At 44.9% G+C, this 19,307-nt stretch overlaps 2 protein-coding genes and 1 non-coding gene across 3 annotated transcripts in view; 1 reads left to right on the plus strand and 2 right to left on the minus strand.

Moving 5' to 3' along the window:
• Positions 1-1,150: 1,150 nt before the first annotated feature.
• On the plus strand, positions 1,151-3,937 carry Cldn2 (claudin 2). Its single transcript, XM_050124040.1, has one exon. The coding sequence runs from the start codon at positions 1,419-1,421 to the stop codon at positions 2,109-2,111; it is 693 nt and encodes a 230-aa protein (XP_049979997.1). The 5' UTR covers positions 1,151-1,418; the 3' UTR covers positions 2,112-3,937.
• Positions 3,938-10,332: 6,395 nt separating this feature from the next.
• Positions 10,333-10,536, minus strand: LOC126489668 (small nucleolar RNA SNORA73 family). Its single transcript, XR_007588976.1, has one exon. It is a non-coding gene; the product is annotated as a small nucleolar RNA SNORA73 family (small nucleolar RNA).
• Positions 10,537-13,867: 3,331 nt separating this feature from the next.
• Positions 13,868-19,307, minus strand: part of Morc4 (MORC family CW-type zinc finger 4) — a 56,739-nt gene continuing 51,299 nt past the window's right edge. Inside the window, exons 15-17 of the mRNA XM_050124015.1 lie at positions 16,827-17,502; positions 16,041-16,324; positions 13,868-15,730 (exon numbers count right to left, since the gene is read on the minus strand). Of these exons, the coding sequence (XP_049979972.1) occupies positions 15,577-15,730; positions 16,041-16,324; positions 16,827-17,502 (1,114 nt within the window). The 3' untranslated portion in view covers positions 13,868-15,576. The remainder of the gene's footprint in view (positions 15,731-16,040; positions 16,325-16,826; positions 17,503-19,307) is intronic.

Consider the following 19,307-nt stretch of genomic DNA (forward strand, 5'->3'; position numbering starts at 1 on the left):
AGCAACTGGAGAGATTTTAAAACATTTGCTTGTTCTAGTTTATATATATGTATATATGTGCTTTGCCTGTATGTAGTCTATGTGTCACGTGTGTGCCGGCACCTGCAGAGGCCAGAAAAGCGAATCGGCCCTGGAGCTGGAGTTACAGACAGTTATGAGACCCCACGTAGATGCTGGGAATTGAACCTAGGTCATCTAAAAGAGCTACTAGTGCTCTTAACCACTGAGCTACCTCTCTAGCCCCAACCCCCAGATTTTTGGAGGAAGGTGGAGATGGAGTAGCAATGCTGTATTGGGTTGAAAAATGAGTGAGCTGAACAGTCTTGCAGAAGGTGGGGGGGGGAGGTGTGTGACCTTTGTACCTTGAGCCTTGGACAAGAGCGAGAAAGCTGCTAGTGCTGCAAATTCCCGTCTGTTACTGAATGCCCGCTTACTACCTCATGCGAAGCCCGCTAACCCAGGAGCAGTGATTTTCCCTCCTCTTTTCCTGCTGTCTCTGACAAACCAGGGACTTGGAGGACTCCTAGGACCTGGAACAGCTTTTCTCTAGAAACCTCCCATGTCATTTGAGAGGCTGGCCATGGGATCATCTGTTCGGAGAGGAGATAGGAAATAGCCAGTGTCCTATACCTTTGGGGACCCTTATCCTACCTTGCAGGGAGAGATAGATCTGGACAAGGCTAGAAAGACCTGATCTCTCAGAGAATGGACAGGAAGCTTTGCTGCTCACCCTGATCTGCCCTGGAAGTACATTATTGCCTTAGGCAAAACGATTCTGTGCTAAGCCAGTACTCTTTTTAGTCCCTTGGCTATTAGCAGCCGCTAGCAGGCTGGAGTCCAAAGCCACATTCTAAGACTTGTTCCACACGATCTAGTCTCCTGGAGTTTGGCCTCAGACTGCAGTTGAGGGGCCCCGTGGTGCAGTTGCTTGGCAATATGTTAAATAGCAGGCCTTGGAGACCAGCAGTGGCGTTAACACAGCACAAGTGCTCTTGCCATCACTACCTTCTCGGAAAGCAGCCACCTGTCTGGCCCCTGCCTTTGTCTGACTGCCAACGTAAAGCATGTGCCTACGCAGGAGGTGATGACATTTTGGCTCTACCTCCAAAGTTTTTTTTTTCCTTTCTCATGTGTTATTTTTAAAGATAACAAAGGTCAAAAGGCATCCAGCGTTTTCTGGTTTCTCATAAGCTTCTGGTCAATATTTAATCTGGTTTATGGTGTTTTTTTTTTAAGGTTTTCTAGATGCCTTCTTGAGCCTGCTTGTGGCCACCCACAGACACTTGTAAGAAGGAAAGAAGTCAGCTTGCCAGAGACACTGTGAAATGAGGGATTAGAGTCCGGGACCCAAGAAACAAGAGCAGCAGCCAGAAGACGAGCGAACGGGCTCCGAAGAGACTTATATTGAGAGGTCTGCCATGGCCTCCCTTGGCGTCCAACTGGTGGGTTACATCCTAGGCCTTTTGGGTCTCTTAGGCACATCGATTGCCATGCTGCTTCCCAACTGGCGAACAAGTTCTTATGTTGGTGCCAGCATTGTGACAGCCGTTGGCTTTTCCAAGGGCCTCTGGATGGAGTGTGCTACGCACAGTACGGGCATCACCCAGTGTGATATCTACAGTACACTTCTAGGACTTCCTGCCGACATCCAGGCTGCCCAGGCCATGATGGTGACATCGAGTGCTATGTCCTCACTGGCCTGCATTATCTCTGTGGTGGGCATGAGATGCACAGTGTTCTGCCAGGAATCTCGAGCTAAGGACAGAGTGGCTGTTGTGGGTGGAGTTTTCTTCATCCTCGGCGGCATCCTGGGTTTTATCCCAGTTGCCTGGAATCTTCATGGCATCCTTCGGGACTTCTACTCACCACTGGTTCCTGATAGCATGAAATTCGAGATTGGAGAGGCTCTTTACCTGGGCATTATTTCAGCCCTGTTTTCCCTGGTGGCTGGAGTCATCCTCTGCTTTTCCTGCTCTTCGCAGGGGAATCGTACCAACTACTATGATGGCTACCAGGCCCAGCCTCTTGCTACTAGGAGCTCTCCAAGGCCTAGCCAACAGCCCAAAGCCAAGAGTGAGTTCAACTCCTACAGCTTGACTGGGTATGTGTGAAGAACCAGGGGCCAGAGCTAGGGGTGGGCTGGGGTGGAGTCTGGGACTGCAAAAACAAATAGTGGACAATGTCCCGAGGGTCGCAGGCAAGGGATATTGCCACTGAATCGTGTGTACGGTGCTGCTGAGGATAGGCCGACTTTGGCTATTGGATGGAGTGAAGGCAGAGATGGGGACTGGTGTGACAGTGTGGAGGTGGAATTGCCAAGGACACTCACCAAGCCAGCCTTTCTAGTTCCCTTACCTTGCCTCACCAAGGCACCTCTGTACCTTGAATGCTCAATCTAGAGCCACTTTTGGCTAAACCCAGAGATGCCTTCTGATCTTTGGTTTACCTGGAAATCTATGCCCCTAACCCACTAATCATAACCCAGTGACTGAACGTCTGTGATCAGAAGACCTTCTGCCTCTGGCTAATGTTGGCTCTTAACTCAATCGCTGGGGGACAGAGAGAAGAAAAAGTGGTGGCTTCTGTGAGCATGGCTCTAGCTCTCTTCTCAAACCTCCATCCCAAGAAATGGACTGATCAGAAGCAGGCCCTGAGGCCTCTCTCCCACTTTTGTTATGAATGTAACCGCGTCCAGACTGGGCTGTGAATGAACTGAAGGAAAGCTATCTCATGGCATCCAGCAGAAAGCAAGCGGGTGCAGGATGTGAGGCCGCCTGGGACCACCAAACAATCAGAATCACTTCCTGCAAGAAAGCACAAGGCTGCAGCACTCTGACTCCACGGAGGCATGGCCAAGAAGCTGCAGTTAACAACTACCACCCGAGCCACCTGCCGCCCTCTGGGGTGTCTGGTCTAGCCTCCTGGCTAAGCCACAAGACTTGGAGCCCCAGACAAAGGTTTCCTTGGGGACAGTAAACCAGTTTTTCTAGAACTAGATACTACGCCTTAACCCTGGCCAAGAAAGAATAAGGACTTCGGTATCTAAGAAGCTGGGTGGACATCGATAGTGGCTGTTGTATGTGCTCCTACTGTTTCATAGAGGAAGCCCTATCAGAAACTTCAGATTTAACGGAAAAGGAATCCTTCGTTCGGGTCTATACCCAGAGCACTACAGAGCCTTCGAAAGACCATAGCGCCAGATAAGTTGTTGGTCACTTTTAATATTCATGTCGTCACCCATCAGAAGGTATTTTGGCAGGTATGCAAGGTCTCCAGGGTGGACATCTATGACCTGAGTGATAGGTGAACTGCTGTCTGGGATTGTGCTTGAGGTGGGGGAACAGAGAATGCTTCTCAGCCGAACTGTTTCACTTTAAAGGCCTTAAAAAGCTCCATTACCCCTGTGATAGGTGGGGACCAGAAACAGACTTTCCCCCACCAGCCTATTATCACCAGCTTCAGAAGATGCCCAGCACACCTCGTCCAAACCTCAGTGCCAGCCAGGAAGGCCCGTCTATGAGGTTTCCCCCACCATGTCTTTCCTTTTTCTACTGTGTTACCTATGTTCAAGCTGTTTTACCGACCTTGAAGCCATTTCCTCTTGACATCCCCATGCTTGGAGAACTTGCTCGGCATCACCTCCTTCAATGAGCCTTCTCGGACCACTCCTTCCTGCTCGTACGGCTCCCTCCTCAAATTCCCCAATATATAAATCGCTTATTAGTCATAATTTTGATTGATAACTAGATAGTCCTCGAATGTGCACTTGTGCGTGCGTGTGTGTGTGTGTGTGTGTGTCTGTCTGTCTGTGTGATATTAAAAGTTCACTGTAAGTACTTGAGGGCCGTTGTTATATCTTCGACCTGTCTGTATGTATACCCAAGAGTGTCACAGTGCTGGGCACACACAAGATGATCAATAAATGCTTGTTGATTGAGCAATTGTTTTATTGACTAAAAAGGGTTAAGACAGGGCACATGTGGTGGAAAGGAATTAGGTTAGGAGGGGCAGGTGGGGGCTGTTTCTCTGTGCACAAGGGTGCACAGAAAATTCTAGGTTTTCAGAATACAACCAGACTAGATGACAAGACTTCCAAAAAAGAAATGAAGTCTTCATCTTGCCCAGGCCTTGTTCTTTCTCAGAAAAACTTAATTGGAGTTGGTTATTAAATGGTCATGTGCCTATTTCCTCTCATTCTCCAACCGACGAACATGAAAAAGCTGAACCTGACCCAATTACCTCCATTTGGCATATAGGAAAATGAAGACCCAAACAAGTAGAGGTTTCCCCAGGGCTACATAGCTGGAGTTAGTGGCCTAGTCTCTTGACTCTGAAAACAGGACCCTGCTGATCCAACAATTTTCACAACTAATAAGAACAGCCTTCCAGAAATTCCCATGTAGTTTAAAGAAATTTACTTAGGGCCTGCAAAGGAACAATGAGACTTGCAGGCTCCCCTGTTCACCCAGGAAGGTGATCTTGGGAAGTGGGAATTCATAAAGCATTACTGCTTGCTGCTCCTACCATGCTAGCTGTCTCAGCAGGGGGTGCCAGGTTGTCATCTAAGATCCAGTATCTCGGTTCTAAATCCTCTGACTCTGGGGGAGTTAGGGATTCTAATGATTTGACTTTATAAGGCAATAACAACGCCCACAAAGAAGGGATACAACACTAAAAGTAGTGGGGCCTTATGAGTACGGCTTTGCCAGTCCTTGAACTTAGTAGTGGGCATCCGCATATAGCAGCTGGCTATTACAAGCACCAGCCTTGCACGTCTGAAGTGGACCCTCTTTGGTGCACAGGATTGAAGACAGCATCCAAGTCCATTTAGAAGGAAGGTCAGGGTAAAGGAGGACCCGCTGCATGGTAAGAAGTCATCTTTTGTCTGGTACCAGAATTCCCAGTGCTTGACTTGGGACAAATGGAGGCTGAAAGATGGGTTAGCTTTGACGACTCTCCCTTGATGGCTCCTGAGTATGGCTGGCTCTGATTACCCACCATGTGACAATCAAGGCATTTTCATTCTCTCAAACACCTCAGGGAAGTAGGCTTTTCACAGGAGGTGAAATGGAGGACCAAGGAGGTGAATAAAGCCTCTGAGTTTCCAGGGTCAGAATCTGGATAGAAGCTTGGCGACTATTCCCATGGTAACATGGATCTGTGATTCTAATCCAAGAAGCTATGTGACGGTATTGCTCTTCAAATTTGAAGACTCCTGCTCTCTGGTTGCCATGGCCTATAAGAGTTCATGAGGGAAGTGAGCCAACTACTTGCCCTTTGTTTAGGATGAGGCTGTCCTGGCTTTCTTTTCTTTTTTTTCTTTTCCTTCCTTCCTTCCTTCCTTCCTTCCTTCCTTCCTTCCTTCCTTCCTCCCTCCCTCCCTTCCTTTTCTTTCTTTCTTCTTTCCTTTCTTTTGCTCTTTCTTTCCAAGACAGTGTTTATCCATAGCTTTGCTTGTCCTGGAACTTGCTCTGTAGACCAGGCTGGCTTCGAATTCACAGAGATCCACCTGTCTCTGCCTCCTGAGTGCTGGGATTAATGGGGTGCACCACCACTGCCCAGCCCTACAGCCTTTTTAAATCAAGAGAGTTTAAATGAGAGGAATTAAAAGTTCATCCTCGGCTAGAAAAATCACAGCCCACCTGGGAAAAAAGCCATGGGTCCCTTTGGTTGGTTGAGCAAGGAAAGCCTTGCTCTGAATGGCTTCCTAGAAATGTCCTGAGTCCTGGTCCAACTGAACAGTTTCCAGCTCCTTCATTGCCCTGCCATCCATCATAAAGTAATTTAGATTAACCATAGGCTGAGGGCATAGTAAAGGCCATTGTGTTAATGCCCCCGCCTCATGGCTCTGGACCTTGTACAAAGAGAGATGTTTTTGGCCTCTTTCTTTCCTCTGATACTAGCATGACTCATGTTTTCCCCTCTTGGGGCCCTAGTGACCCATTCTTGTGTGATCATTAATGGAGGTGGGGAGACCGAAACTGCCTTCTTAGTGGAAAGGCAAGCCCCATCCTAAGCCCTTTATCCACTCAAAGACTCATTCAAAACTGTCCAGCCTCTGAGCCAGCCAGTCAGCCAGGCCACACTGCCTGAACTTTTATTCCGTGTAAAATGTGCCAAGTCAGGGCTCTGAGGGCGACAGGAATGAACGATGGAGGAAGTCGACAGACAGCTTAGGTGGGAAGAAGAGTCATGCACACATAACTTTAGTACAAAGCAGAACAGACTGTGCCTGAAGAGATGGGGGGGGGGGCGCTAAGATCACAGGTGTCAGGAACAAATATTTATGTAAATCCTCTTAAATCCCAAGCCATTTGAAATAAGGATCCAACACTATTTGAGCCTGGGAAGGTTGAAGGATGATTGAATAACCAAGCCTATTTCTTCCAGCTGAAAGTTCTACGGGAGCTTGGGAAACAGCATGAAGAGCCATGCTGCCGAGGAAATAGGGCTTCGCTGCATTGGTAAGCCATTAACCTCCAGAGTTGTTCTCACCAGACCCTCTGCAGGGCTCCAAGAGAAGGAGTGACCCTGGGGCTCACGGGGCTCCACCTGCCCTCCTCTCTCTCCTTCCTAACTTCCTTTAGGTAGTTCTTCAGAGATTTCTGGGACAGCAGCAGAGTAAATCCAGGTATCCTGGGCCCTCTTGTCTCTAGACTAGAGTATAAACGCAGTGTGGGAGGAGGAGGAGTGGTATGGGTCTTACATAGGAGGGGTAAATGAGGCCTTGCAGGACCAATTGCTTCCTCTCTCCGGATGAGCTGAGGATCTTTTTATGCCTGTAATGGATGCCTGCCCTGACCACAGAGGCCAGACTGTAAAGTGTGTATCTTTCTCCTCAGCTGGCTGAAGCCTGGCCCTCACCCAGCCTGGTCCCTCCAAGCGGCTCCCTGGCTTTGAGGAGACCCAGTGTTATCTCAAGAAGGAGAGGAACTTCAAACAGGAAGTCCAGCCGGTTATCTCTCTCTTCTGCCCTGAGTGGTAGTTCATTTAGTTGTGGTGTGATCGCTGATAAAGGATTAGCAGGTGGCTATCAGGTACACTGCTAGGGAGACCCTGATCTGACCATGCCCGCTTCCTCCCACAGCTGACCACACTTCTGGGAACCCAGACTCTCTCTCACCATTTTCTGTTGCAAGAGTCAATGCCCTAGATGACAAGCAGGGCTTTGACAAAGCAGGAAACACGGTACGAGGGCACACACACTCATGATCTTGCAGAGAGAGAACACTAAGAGCATTCGTATACTTTAAAAAGAGTGTGCGGGGAAGGGAGGAAAGTAGGAGATGGGGAGGAGTGGAAATTTTCAATAAAAACATAAATTTTTAAAAAAAAAGAGCGCAGAGGTAGCAAGGTGGCACATTAAATGGCAAGTGAGTGGCGTGACAAACACACCATTTATACGCACTTACCACTCTAAGATACCTAAAACACTTGAGCAAGAGCCGCTGGAGACCAAGGGCAGCAGTTCAGAGAGAAAAGGCTCCTTGTAACTTTGCCTGAGTTTGCTTGGGGGAATGGGATGAAAGAAGATGGAGTAGCAGCTCCCACAAAAGACTAGCTGATGACACTGTGAACACCGCCGTCCCCTCATTTAAAGGCACCGAAGAGCTTGGTTTAAAGATCAAGTACCTTTTCTGGGAAGAGAAACACATTCAGCCACAGATCAGCCATTGACAACAGACACTGCACTCGTTTTTCGGTTTGGTCCTGAAAGGAGCCAGGAGAGTCCACTTAAAAAAAAAAACAAACAAACAAAAAAACAAAACAAAAAAAAAAAAACAGAACTCCAACAGTAACTGGGAAACACTGGGGAGCAGGAGCCCTTTTTTTTTTTTTTTTTTGAACAATGCATGCATCCTTGAAATAGATGAACCAGCAGCTTCAGAGGTGAGAAGAGCAGAGAAATAAGAAAAAGGCAGACAGGGTAAGCAAGGGGGTGCTCTCATGCCGCTGGCATTCCAGGACATGGCGCGTGGTTAATTTTACTCTTCTTTGTGTAATAATAAACCAGTATGTTCTCAAGTGTCACTTTTTCACTCCCGAGACATGCCCAACTCAGCACAGTCTGGGAAGGGGGTTCAAAGAAGCCAGAGAGCACACTCCAGGCAGAGGCCAACAAGTCCAAGACCTCCCGGAGTGTAGGAATAGGATCCCAATGACTGTTTTGATATCAGGAAAGCTGCCAAGGAACAGCCTGAGTGAAAAACCCAGTCAAGAGGAAATGAATTTCCAGGTTGTTAGGAGAGATATTCGTTACACAAGCGAGCGATTTCCGATCATGAGGGCAGTTAAACATTGTGTGTGATTTGGGACCACTCCTATCAGTGTGGGCTGCCTTTAGCCTTTTCTTACTGAAGGGAGAAAGACTAGACTGGTTATGTGGAGCAACTGTCAAATAGCTAGGCTTCTGGAGTCAGGCAAACCTCGAGTTAGATTTTTTTTTTCTTAACATTTTGGGAAAACCATGTCAATCCTCTACACTGGTTTTCTTGTCTGTAAAATAGAACAACCTCACACTTTAGCACAGTCTTGGCATATAGTAAATTCAAAATGGTTAACTGATATCTAAACAGAAATGGTGACCTAAAAGGCTGTGTCTGTATTGGTGTTCCTAGGGGGAGACACACACACACACGTTATAGTTTCTTGTCCACGCTGACTTCAACTCCCTGTCTCCTTATGCAGCTGAAAATAGCGTTGATTGAACTTCTGATCTTTCTGCCTCTACTCCCCAAGCATTCAGGTCAAAGAATGGCCACTACTGCCAAGCCTGTTTCATATGGTGCTGGGAATCAGTGAAGACCTTTGCTGCATGCCAGGCATTAACCAAAGTGCATTTTCTTAAAAAAAAATGTATTACGGTAATTTATCCCCCCCACCCCCATGCCTGCCATTTGGGTTCTGGGACTTTAACAAGTGATTAGGATTAGCAGCAAGTGCCTTTACCCACTAAGCTATGTCACTGGGTCACCCAAGTGCATTTTCTACCATGGATATGAATTTAATTTCAACAAGTTGTCTTTTCAAGGTCAAAACTTTTCCAGATTCTTTCCCAAAGTTTAATTTGCCTGAAGATCTTGGGTAAGTTTCTATTTGTAAGGTTCTATCAACAGAACAATCTGGAAAAGAAATCTATAGTAATAGATTTTACTTTACTTGTAAGAATCTGGGGTAGGCCTGGCAGTGATGCGCACGCCTTTAATCTCAGCACTCGGGAGACAGAGGCAGTCACATCTATGTGAGTTCGAGACCAGCCTGGTCTGCAGAGCAAGTTTCAGGACAGGCTCCAAAGATACACTTTCTCTCTCTCTAAGAGAAAGGGAGAGAGAGAGAGAGAGAGAGAGAGAGAGAGAGAGAGAGAGAGAGAGAGAGAGAGAGAGAAAATATAGGGTAGAGTGGTGGGGTGGAAGAAAACTAAGCACTCACTGTATGCCACTGCTAGAGGAGACCTCAGTCCTCACGCACACAGACTGGGGCTAATTTCCTGAACTTACAGATTGCTTAGGAGATTTCAACAGCCACTTTCTAATTCAGAACCTCCCAACGTTCTTTGGGATACAAAGTACTTCAAGCTGGATGTTCACTTTAACCCTTGTGCTAGCCTACATCTTCCCGTATCCCTGCTACCATAATGTGATTATTTATACTACTCCCAAATAACTGGGAAATGCTCTCCTCATTCTGCACCTTCCAATTCTTTAGAATTTCAGGGCTCATCTGGATGAGTAGATGTGGGGAGTTGGGCACCTTTTCTTATTCTTCTCTTAAGCTATCATCTATGGCTTTCAGAACACAACGGGCAGATGTGAAGAATGTGTTTTGCATGCAGAAAGCAATGAAAGCATTTGTACGACATTATCAAAAAGAGGGCTGGGGGTTTATGGCAATTCACACCAAAATGCTGAGTTACAAAACTTTTGTCTTTAGATTTTTTTCCATCACAAAACTGGGTGGGGTTTATAGTTCACTAGTACCATGTATATTTAGCATGCACAAAGCCCCACCTCAATATTCAGGGCCAATGAATAAAATTAAATTGCTACCCGTGTCTCATCTATGAACTACTTTTTGTATAGCCAAGGCTATGAGGTCAGTTCTTACAACTATTTAGTTTATTATCCAAACATGTGCCTTTATTTGTGAGACCCGATCTCACTGTGCAGTCAACACTGGATCTTCGTGCCGTGCCTCAGCCTCTTGAGTGCTGGGCTGACGAACAACTCACCCCGACTTTTTTTTTTTTTGAAAAACAGGACATTTTTATTTCATAAATAAATTCTAATCCAGTTTCCCAATCACGCAGTCTCATTCCCCTATTTCCTGGTTTAAGACTGTTTCCAGCATGGTTTGTCTCCTCAGTCACGGTCCAGAGGACTCTGAGAAGCCGTAGGAATATGCAGGCGCAGACTCGAAGCCCAGCTTCATCTCCAACGTCGTGGAACGGGACTGTACATCACGGGGCAGGGCCCTATGCTCCCCTACGCCACTAGGACAGAGCCCGGGGAGAGTGACCTCCCGGGATATCCACGTTGGAACCGACTTTTTTTTTTTTTAAAGATCCACTTGGTTATCAGTTACGTGCATGCAGCTGTCTGCGGAGCCAGACTAGGGTTCAGACCTCCTGGAGCAAAAGCTAGCGGCAGCTGGGAGCTCCCCAGCACGGATGCTGGGAACTGAACCTCTGCAAGAGCAGCAAGCTCTCTTAATCACCGAGCCATCTCTCCAGCCCGTGCTGACTTCTGAATCAGAGCTCATGTTTCCCGATATAAATCATGAGGTATGGTAGTCCTCGTGAAATGTGCCAGTCTTTAGGGGAACTCTTACTTGCCTTAGCCTGACCTTACACAGGGAATCCTCAAGAAGAGTGTTATAGTTCACTCCTCGTGTAGTGCTCCAGGAAGGGGCTTTAGTTCACAGCACAGGGTTCTGAAACATGTTTTACCTCGAGATTGCCCTGGGAACTAAGAACGCAGCCTCTTCCTCTAAATTGTTAGGTCAGACAATGTGTAAGCAGGGCAAACAGACCTTCCTGAACTCTGGTGCCACAGGCTCGCTGGTCTGGTTATTACAGGTGCTCTTTTGTTCATCCAATAACACACACGTGGAACTCACTTCCTCGAAGCCTGCTCTATTCTTAGCTTTTGGATAACTCTTTTTTGTTTTTAACAGCTGAAAGGAACCACCATCACTTGAAAAGACTGAAGAGTAATTCTTAGAATTTTTTCTGTTTAGTTCTTACTCGCAAGATCTGTTCTGTACAGTGGTCTCCTGGTTAAATTTTGTATGCCTCAGTATTTATTCAGATTGTTTGTGTAAAGACCGCCCATCTCCCTTTTCTTTTTCACAGTTGAATTATTCATACTGAAGAGTCACTAAAGAGAAACACCAGGCTACTCACAACAAGCCCACTCCTATAGCCTGAAGCACCTACTGTGTTAGCCTTTCATTTTAAGAGGTTAACACCCAGGATTGTTATCTGCCTCACTCACACTGATTTATATACCCTCCTCAATGAATGGGAAATTGTTTTAGATCAGAGGTGGAGAGATGAAGAAAACACAATTCTATCATTAAACCATTCATCAACAGTCATTCATTGCTTCTTTACTATATCCCAGGTACTAAAATAAGGAGTAGGATACAGTGGTTAGCAAACCAGTATGGCCTTATAGAACTTACTGAAACAGGTATATAAGAACAGTGCGCATTAGATTCACCACTGGGTATCACTCAGCACATAGCAGGCACTCCAAAGTTTGTTGAATGAATGAAAATGGCTAAATATATAAGCTTTGCTATGAGCTGGAAACAAACAAGGAAACTGTGGCAAGATAATATGGTAGAAATAGAGAAAAAATGCAAGGCATATCTAGGAAGAAGATAGAAGCAAGAAGAGTGAACCATGGCAAGACTGGAAACACAGCATTGCAGCTGGACAAATTGGGGAGAGAACATCTCAGGAGAAGGCATAATCTAGATGAGGGCCCTGAGTTTAAGCGAGAGCTTGGTATGTTTTAGCTGGAAGCCAAGTGTGGGGGGAGCGGGGAGGAGGGGGAATGTAAAGAGGTAAGTAATGAAGATCACTGAGACCAACGTAAGAGGTAAGCAGGGGTCTTGTAGGACTTTGTAATGGGGGGGGTGGTGATTTTACTCTAAATCAAATGGGAAGCGAATGAGAAGTGACATTGCCTTAAGCAGAGTCGCATGATTTGATTTGTATTTTCGTTTTTAAAAACACACTCTAACGATAGGACAATTAATTGTGAGCACAAGAGAGAATCCATGGTCTCTAGTTAGTTATGATCCAAGCGAAGGAATGATGGGAGTTTAGACTAAGGCTGTTGTGGTAAAAGCGAGTAGAGTCAAGATTATACACTGGAAATAGAAACAACAGACATGTTGACAGACTGGATGCAGGAAATGAGAAGAGGAATTAAGGATGACTTCCAGGTTTCTAGCTTAAGCAACTGGGTGGGAGGAGGTGCCATTTCCTAACATGAAGAACTGTGGGGGAGGAGAAGTCCTGGGGTATGGTGCTGTTTATTCTTAGCATGATTTTCTTGAAACGTCTGTGAGCTATGTAAGTGTAAATGTCAAGTAGGCAGTTGAATATCAATCTGGAGCTTTCTAATAGGAAGTTTATGACACAAGTCTTAGAAGTGGCACAAGGCTTAACACGTCCCAAGAAAAATTTCATGCCTTCCTGGGCTAGAGGAATCTTCAGAAATAAGTTGGCATTAGAACCAAAGGAAAGATGATTAAGGAGAACATTCCAGGAGTGGATTTGGAAAGGCAGAGGACAAAAACCCGAAGGTGCATTTAGAAATGGAAAGGCAGCTCATCGTGGATGGAAGAGAGCTTTGTATTTGGCTTGTTGGAAGATGAGTGTACAGAAGAGGGTGCCCCAGACAACATAGGGCTTGAGAACCACGCTAAAGAATTTGTATAACATTTTGTGGGCAAAAGTGAGTAATAGCCAGTTTTTGTTCAGAGACATGACCTGATACAATGTTAAGAGCTATTTAGTGATATTAAGAAGTGCCTACTGAGGAATGGGAATAGGAGATGAAGGAGGCCAATTAAGAATCGATTTCAATTGTCAAGAAGTGAGATAATAAGCACCTACATGCTAACTGACAAGTAAAGGGAAATATTTGTAAGGAGATTTATGTTAACCTCAGAGGAAAGCCAGGAGGAGGCACCTCTGTTTTCTTCATTGTTAGTACCTGTTTTGATACTAGATCACGGCTTCTGGTAAGGATGGGCAATACTCCAGTCTTTCCACAGTGATATTTAACATGAATTCAAGGTGTACAAGACTGCTTATCTATGATGGGTCACCTTTCAAAGTGTTTTGTCTGGAACTAGAGAATCCTTTTATTGCAGTGAGGTCACAGAATGTATCGGAGGGCAGAGTACCAGAGTAGCCTCTGAGGTTAGCTGACAGTGTGCCATGTTTCCAGAAGGAAACACCAAGGAAGGCTGCTGACATACAGGTAGGGGGTCTTGTAGGACATTTGTAAAAGGTTTGAATTTTACCATAAGTGTCTGTATGGTATCAAGGCAACCAGATAAGAAAGCAAAGGCTCTGCTACTGGAGCAGATAGACTAACACAGGCGAGTGCCGCTGGAAAAAAAATTGTGAGTTCAAAGCCATGGGCAGACAGGACACGAACCAGGGAGTTAAGTTTTCAATCTTTTCCCCTCTAGAGCTCCATTATCTGCCTCCCCCGACACATCCAACAAACGGCTACACAGGCTGAACTTTCCATTCACTGAAATTCCTCCTCGCCTGGACTCCCATTCATAGTATTCGGATTTGTGTTAAACCCCACCCTTCCCCGTCCCCATCTGACAAACAAGTATCACTGAGAAAATAATTGCATGTGATCCTTCTCTTGTTAATAAGCCCATTGAGAAAACCGAGGTCTTAGATATACTGGTGCAAATGTCGGAAACGGAAGTTAATAATACAGCCTGCTAGAGCTGCGGTGAGATAGAGTGGTAGGAGCTCAGGTATGTTTGGGTACCATTCTAATGGGGAAGCCTGGCTATGGCTTCATCATATTCTCCACAGACTCCCAGCAACATTTATTTATGATGGGCCTCCCTTCAAAGGAGATAAGGTATCCTTGGGACAGTCCTCTGAAATAAATCTACTGAGGAAAACAGAATGACTACCCCAAGTGTTTTGTTTATACTAGGGAATCCTTTTACTGCTGGTGGATTCTGCCTTCCTGTTATTATTCCTATCCTCTACATCCTAGTTTTCAATGCAGACATACACACATACATAGGTGTATTGTGTGTATGTATATATATATATACATGTATGTATACTTATATGTGTATATAATATATATTATATACCATTCACTGTTCAGCGACCCTTCAGGAGTACTTGCAGACTATATACTACATAAATATAATAAAGCAATGGATTCATAAAATACCTTATTTTCATGAGTATCACTCTGAATAGCCTAGAAATTATGCAGTTACACTACAAGGGATAGCAACTAAATCTTTCTAATCTAAAATATTTTTTGATACCTGGAATTTAACAATGTAGTGATACATAAATTGTGATCCTCATATATTTATTTTCACATATCTATTATTAAAATAATAATACCGTGGGGAATTGGTGAGTTGGTTGGTAGGTTCCTTTTATGCAAACCTACCAGTCTTACCAAACACATTTTTCACATTGTGGATTTTTGCACATTTGTTTGTGCTGTCTCTCCAGAGGTAGTGTTCAACTCAACAGAAAGTATAAATGTAAAATGACTTTAGACTTTCATAAATGTCTCATTTGACACCCAAACTCAAGCCTACTTGTTAGCTTTCAAAACAATTTATTTTGCAACGTAAGAAGAACGAGAATGTAATAGAAAATTTGAAAAGGGCAGGAAGATAGGAAGAAGGAAAACTATCAACCATAATCCTACCACTTAAGCAACAACCGTCATTAAGAGCGTTGCTATGCTCACTCTTTAACCTTCATTAGGTCCCACTTATGGTGCACTGCCTTCCTTTAAGTTGCTCGCCTCTGTCTTCCATGTCACGCTTCTACCACTCAGGCACACCATACCCTTCTTTGTATAGTTAGCTAACGTGCTGTGACTCGTGCTTCCAGCTAGACTGTTAGAACCTGGCGGGGCTGGCAGCATGACTTTTCCCACCAGGTGCATTGGACCCAACATTTGCTGACTGATTTAACCTAAATGAAGACGAACCATCAGCAGAACACGAAATAGGCCACGTATCTAGAACATGAAAATTAGTGCTTTCCAGTCACCTAACTTGGTGACTATTGCTTTTCTGTTCCTGGACTCTTAAAAGGCTATTTAATGGGCCTCTTTCTTCACACCCACACTGAATGCGAAGTACACTGATTAAGAACCAGGACTTATTCAAAGACTTTCAATATAAGGCATAAAGGTGAAAGGGAAAGGAGGAGGCTGGGGGAGGGATAGGACGGGAAGAAGAAGCAGCAGCAGCTGGGGGAGACATATAGTACACAGGCAGTAAAGAGAAAAGAAAGCCAGCAGAGGATATATAGTCTGGTGCTCAATCCAGTATGTGATTTGCCTCCAGCACTGTGTACAGGATCCCATCCACTTGTTCTGAGTCATACCCGATCTCACGAAGCTCCAAGTGAGGGAGGACAGAAGTAAGGAGATAGCTGACGTGGATACGTAGCCGCGTAAGCTTTGCCAAAGCCCTGTATGATGGAGTGAGGGGGTAGGAGAAGAGATGACAGGAAGTCATTAGGCAACAGAATAATACGAAGTCCCTTCACAATGGGCCTATAGGTCCTAATAATTAGCTCTCCATTAGGTAGGAAGAAGGCAGACAGAACCATGCCATCAAACACGGGGAGACTGGCTGCGGCTTTCTAAGGAATAATTACTCAATCCGTGGTGGTCAATGGATTAAGACTTTCTCCCCTGTCTATGACCAGTAAACTGGGGTTCTTAGTGGATAATTCCCCTTAGTACTCACAAGGTGATAACTAAACCCTAGTAATTAACCTTTCTAGGTCATCTCCCTCTGTGTTCCGGTAGGATATTTGGGCCTTCTGCAATACTTCCAGGTGTGTCTCTGTCTCTTTCAGTTTCTCTTTTAGTTCTTGCTTCTCCTCTTTGGTTCTTTCTAGCTCCGCTTTCAGAATCTGGAATTCAGCTTGGCGATAACCCATGTGCTTCTTGCTCCAGTATAAGCCTTCAGTCTCCTGGGTACTATAGGTCACCAATTCATGTTGAGCTTTCTTAAATTCAGAATGCCAGTGATTCTTCTCCTGTTCCAGCTCCTCTACCTGCATTCCAAGAAAGACAAAGTCAGTGATCCATACAACCAAAAGTTAGAGTATCCCGAACCGTTTCTACTAAATCTATCCTGTGGTTCTATTATTTATAATGCTTTATTATACTTATGCAAATCTCTTGTCAAACCTAAAATACAGAGGGGAAGCCTATTAGGGTCCTCTCAATCTGAGACATACCACAGACTGGTTTAACGGCATATCAGTACCTCAGTCCAGTGTTTCTCAACCTGTGGGTCATGACCCAACGGGATTTCAAATGATCGTTTCATAGGGATCACCTAAGACCATCAGAAAGCATGGTATTTACAATATGATTCATAACAATAGCAAAATTAGAGTTATGAAGTAATAAAACAATTTTATAGTTAGGGGTTGCCACAACATAATGAACTATATTAAAAGGTTGCAGCATTAGGAAGGTTGAGAAGCACTGCCCTTGTCCCTTGGTTACAATGACCTCTCCTTATCCCTACTGGTAAGGCATTGCCCAAACCTTTTGCTGGAACAGATTCCTTTCAGCCAAGACACGCTCCAATTTTTCTGTGGTTCTCTTCAATTCTTCCAGTTCTTTCTGGTTCTTTATCTTTGGCATGTTCCGACTTCCACTCTCCTGGTAGCCTTTTCCTTTCCCTGCAGTAGCTGTGGCAGGGGCCACAGAAGAATAAGGATTCAGGTTCCAAGGTTCCGCTGCTGCCTTTCTTCTGCCTACAAACTCCTCCCGGTTGAAAGGGATTAACTGGATGGGAGCTCCTGAATCTGCAAGTCCCTTCGCAACTCCGACCACCGCTACAAAAGGCCCTTTATTCGTGTCTCTATCCTCGCTGCTCCGGTTAGATTCTTCTGCTACCAATCTTGGCATCTGATCTTCTAATTCTTCAGGAAGCAGGGACTCCTGGTCTTGGTCCTGAGACCCTAGACAAAGTGCTGGAGCTTCCCTGTTGTGGCCTGTGCTCTTGTTTGCTTCTGGGTATTCTGGTAAGAGGTATGGTGGCGTGCTTCTCTCAGAACTGGATTTCTCAGGGCTGTCCTCTCCTCCTAGGTCAGCAATAGCGGCCTCTCCCCTCCTGTAAGGACTGGACATGGAGTAATCTATAGGAGATGGTGTCGTATCATTTTGGAACCTCCTTCGTTTCTCCACAGGCTCCTCACTTAGGATCAATTTGTATTTACTGCAGAAAGAAGAAATAAAATTGTAAGCTGTCACAGTATAGGTTAAGAATATTCTTACTCTACAAATCCCCTCTTCAAGGCGCACATTCTTTCAGGGTAGGACTATTATTACCACGGCCAAGAGATGCTTTCTTCCTGAGAGTGTACTGGATGCTGTCCCTAGCGTGTCAATGTTAACAGATGATGTGGGACTTTTACTAGGAAGCCCCTTGTGGAGATTGTTAGGTCACAGGCTGGGGGTGGGGGGAGCGTTGTGTTATCCTCAGAAGGGATTTGGGTAGCACTCGTGGGACCCTGAGTTAGTTCTCAGGAAAATCAGATGCTGTAAAAGATGTAATGGCTTGCTCTTGCACACAACCCTAATACTATGATCCCACCCACCATAAGGCTTTTACCAGAGCCAAGATGAAAGCAGCAACACCGTGCCCTTGAATCTCTAGTCCTGTGAGCTGAACAAACATTTTGTTTCTTGTAAAGTTACTCGATCTAACACATTTTGTTACATCAAGTAGTACAACAACTCAGCCCCCTCCCCAAGCCTCAACCCCTTCACTCGTGCAACTGGATGAATTGAGAGCTGGGGCTAGGAGAGAAATAAAGTTGGTAGGTTTTAAGAGTTAGCATAAAATAGCCCTGTTAGAAGAAAATAGGAGGGGACTGACCTTGGTAAAATGTTTTCAAAATGAATTTTAAACCACCCTAACTGTCAAGCTTCCTAAAAAACAAATAGAGGAAGACAAACAAAAACTAAACACACACACACACACACCACACACACACAGAATCTCTTAACACAGATGGAATAAAAGGTCATTTAAAAAAGCCTAGCGGTGTATGCAGAAAAGAAAGCCAGCTCGTTAATTTTAAAGTATCAACCCTCCAGTATCAAAGACTTAGCATGTTTTTATATTGCAATAGTACTCCACACAATTCCTTGCCAGCCAAGTGGATTATGTCTATTGCCCACTATTCCCTTGTAAAAGTTAATTAAAACACAAGGCCCTGATTAGAAACAAAGAAAGTAAACCAATCAGATCAAGTTATTTCCCCATTATGACCAACACCTTCACTTGGTCAGGCCCAAACTGGAGCTCCCTTTGTTCTTCAGGGAAAGCCAGATTCCACGGCCTCAAATCACCTTCCCTTTCTGGCTACTACAAGCACTAATGTGTTGTGGAATATTAATTTAAGATGTATTACATTTGTTTATGCTGTGGAACATTTGTTTAATGATGCAAAGATGTGTTTCATTCTTTTCCGTTGCATTTGTTTAAGTCTGTGAAGCTGAGTTACCTTGCCTGTCTAAAATACTTGATTTGTCTAAGAAATAGCTGAGTGGCCAATAGCAAGGCAGGAGAAAGGATAAGTGGGGCTGGCAGGCAGAGAGAATAAATATAAAGAGAAAAAGAGAGAAACGGTAGCAAAAGAGAGGAAGGAGCGAGGACACTAGGGGCTAGTCCCTGAGCTACACAGCCAGCCACAGTGTAAGAGTGAAAGAAAGATATACAGAAGTAAGAAAAGGGAAAAGTCCAGAGGCAATAGGTAGATGGGATAATTTAAGTTAAGGAAATCTGGCTAGAAATAAGCCAAGCTAAGACCAGACATGCATAGAAAGAATAAGCCCCCGTGTGTGATTTATGTGGGAGCTGAGTGGTAGGCCCCCAAAGAGTAAAGAGTAAAAAAACAAACAACTACACTAACGGGTAAAGAATCTAACAAAACAGTTGGTGCCAGAGAAATCCATAGTGATCTTCAATAGGCAGAAAGATTGGAAAGCCATTTCCCTTCTTGTAATCGCCCCCTC

Source organism: Alexandromys fortis, unplaced genomic scaffold (assembly GCF_014885135.2).
Source record: "Alexandromys fortis isolate MF-2015 unplaced genomic scaffold, M_Fortis_MF-2015_v1.1 scaffold_195, whole genome shotgun sequence".
Classification (NCBI taxonomy): Eukaryota; Metazoa; Chordata; class Mammalia; order Rodentia; family Cricetidae; genus Alexandromys; species Alexandromys fortis.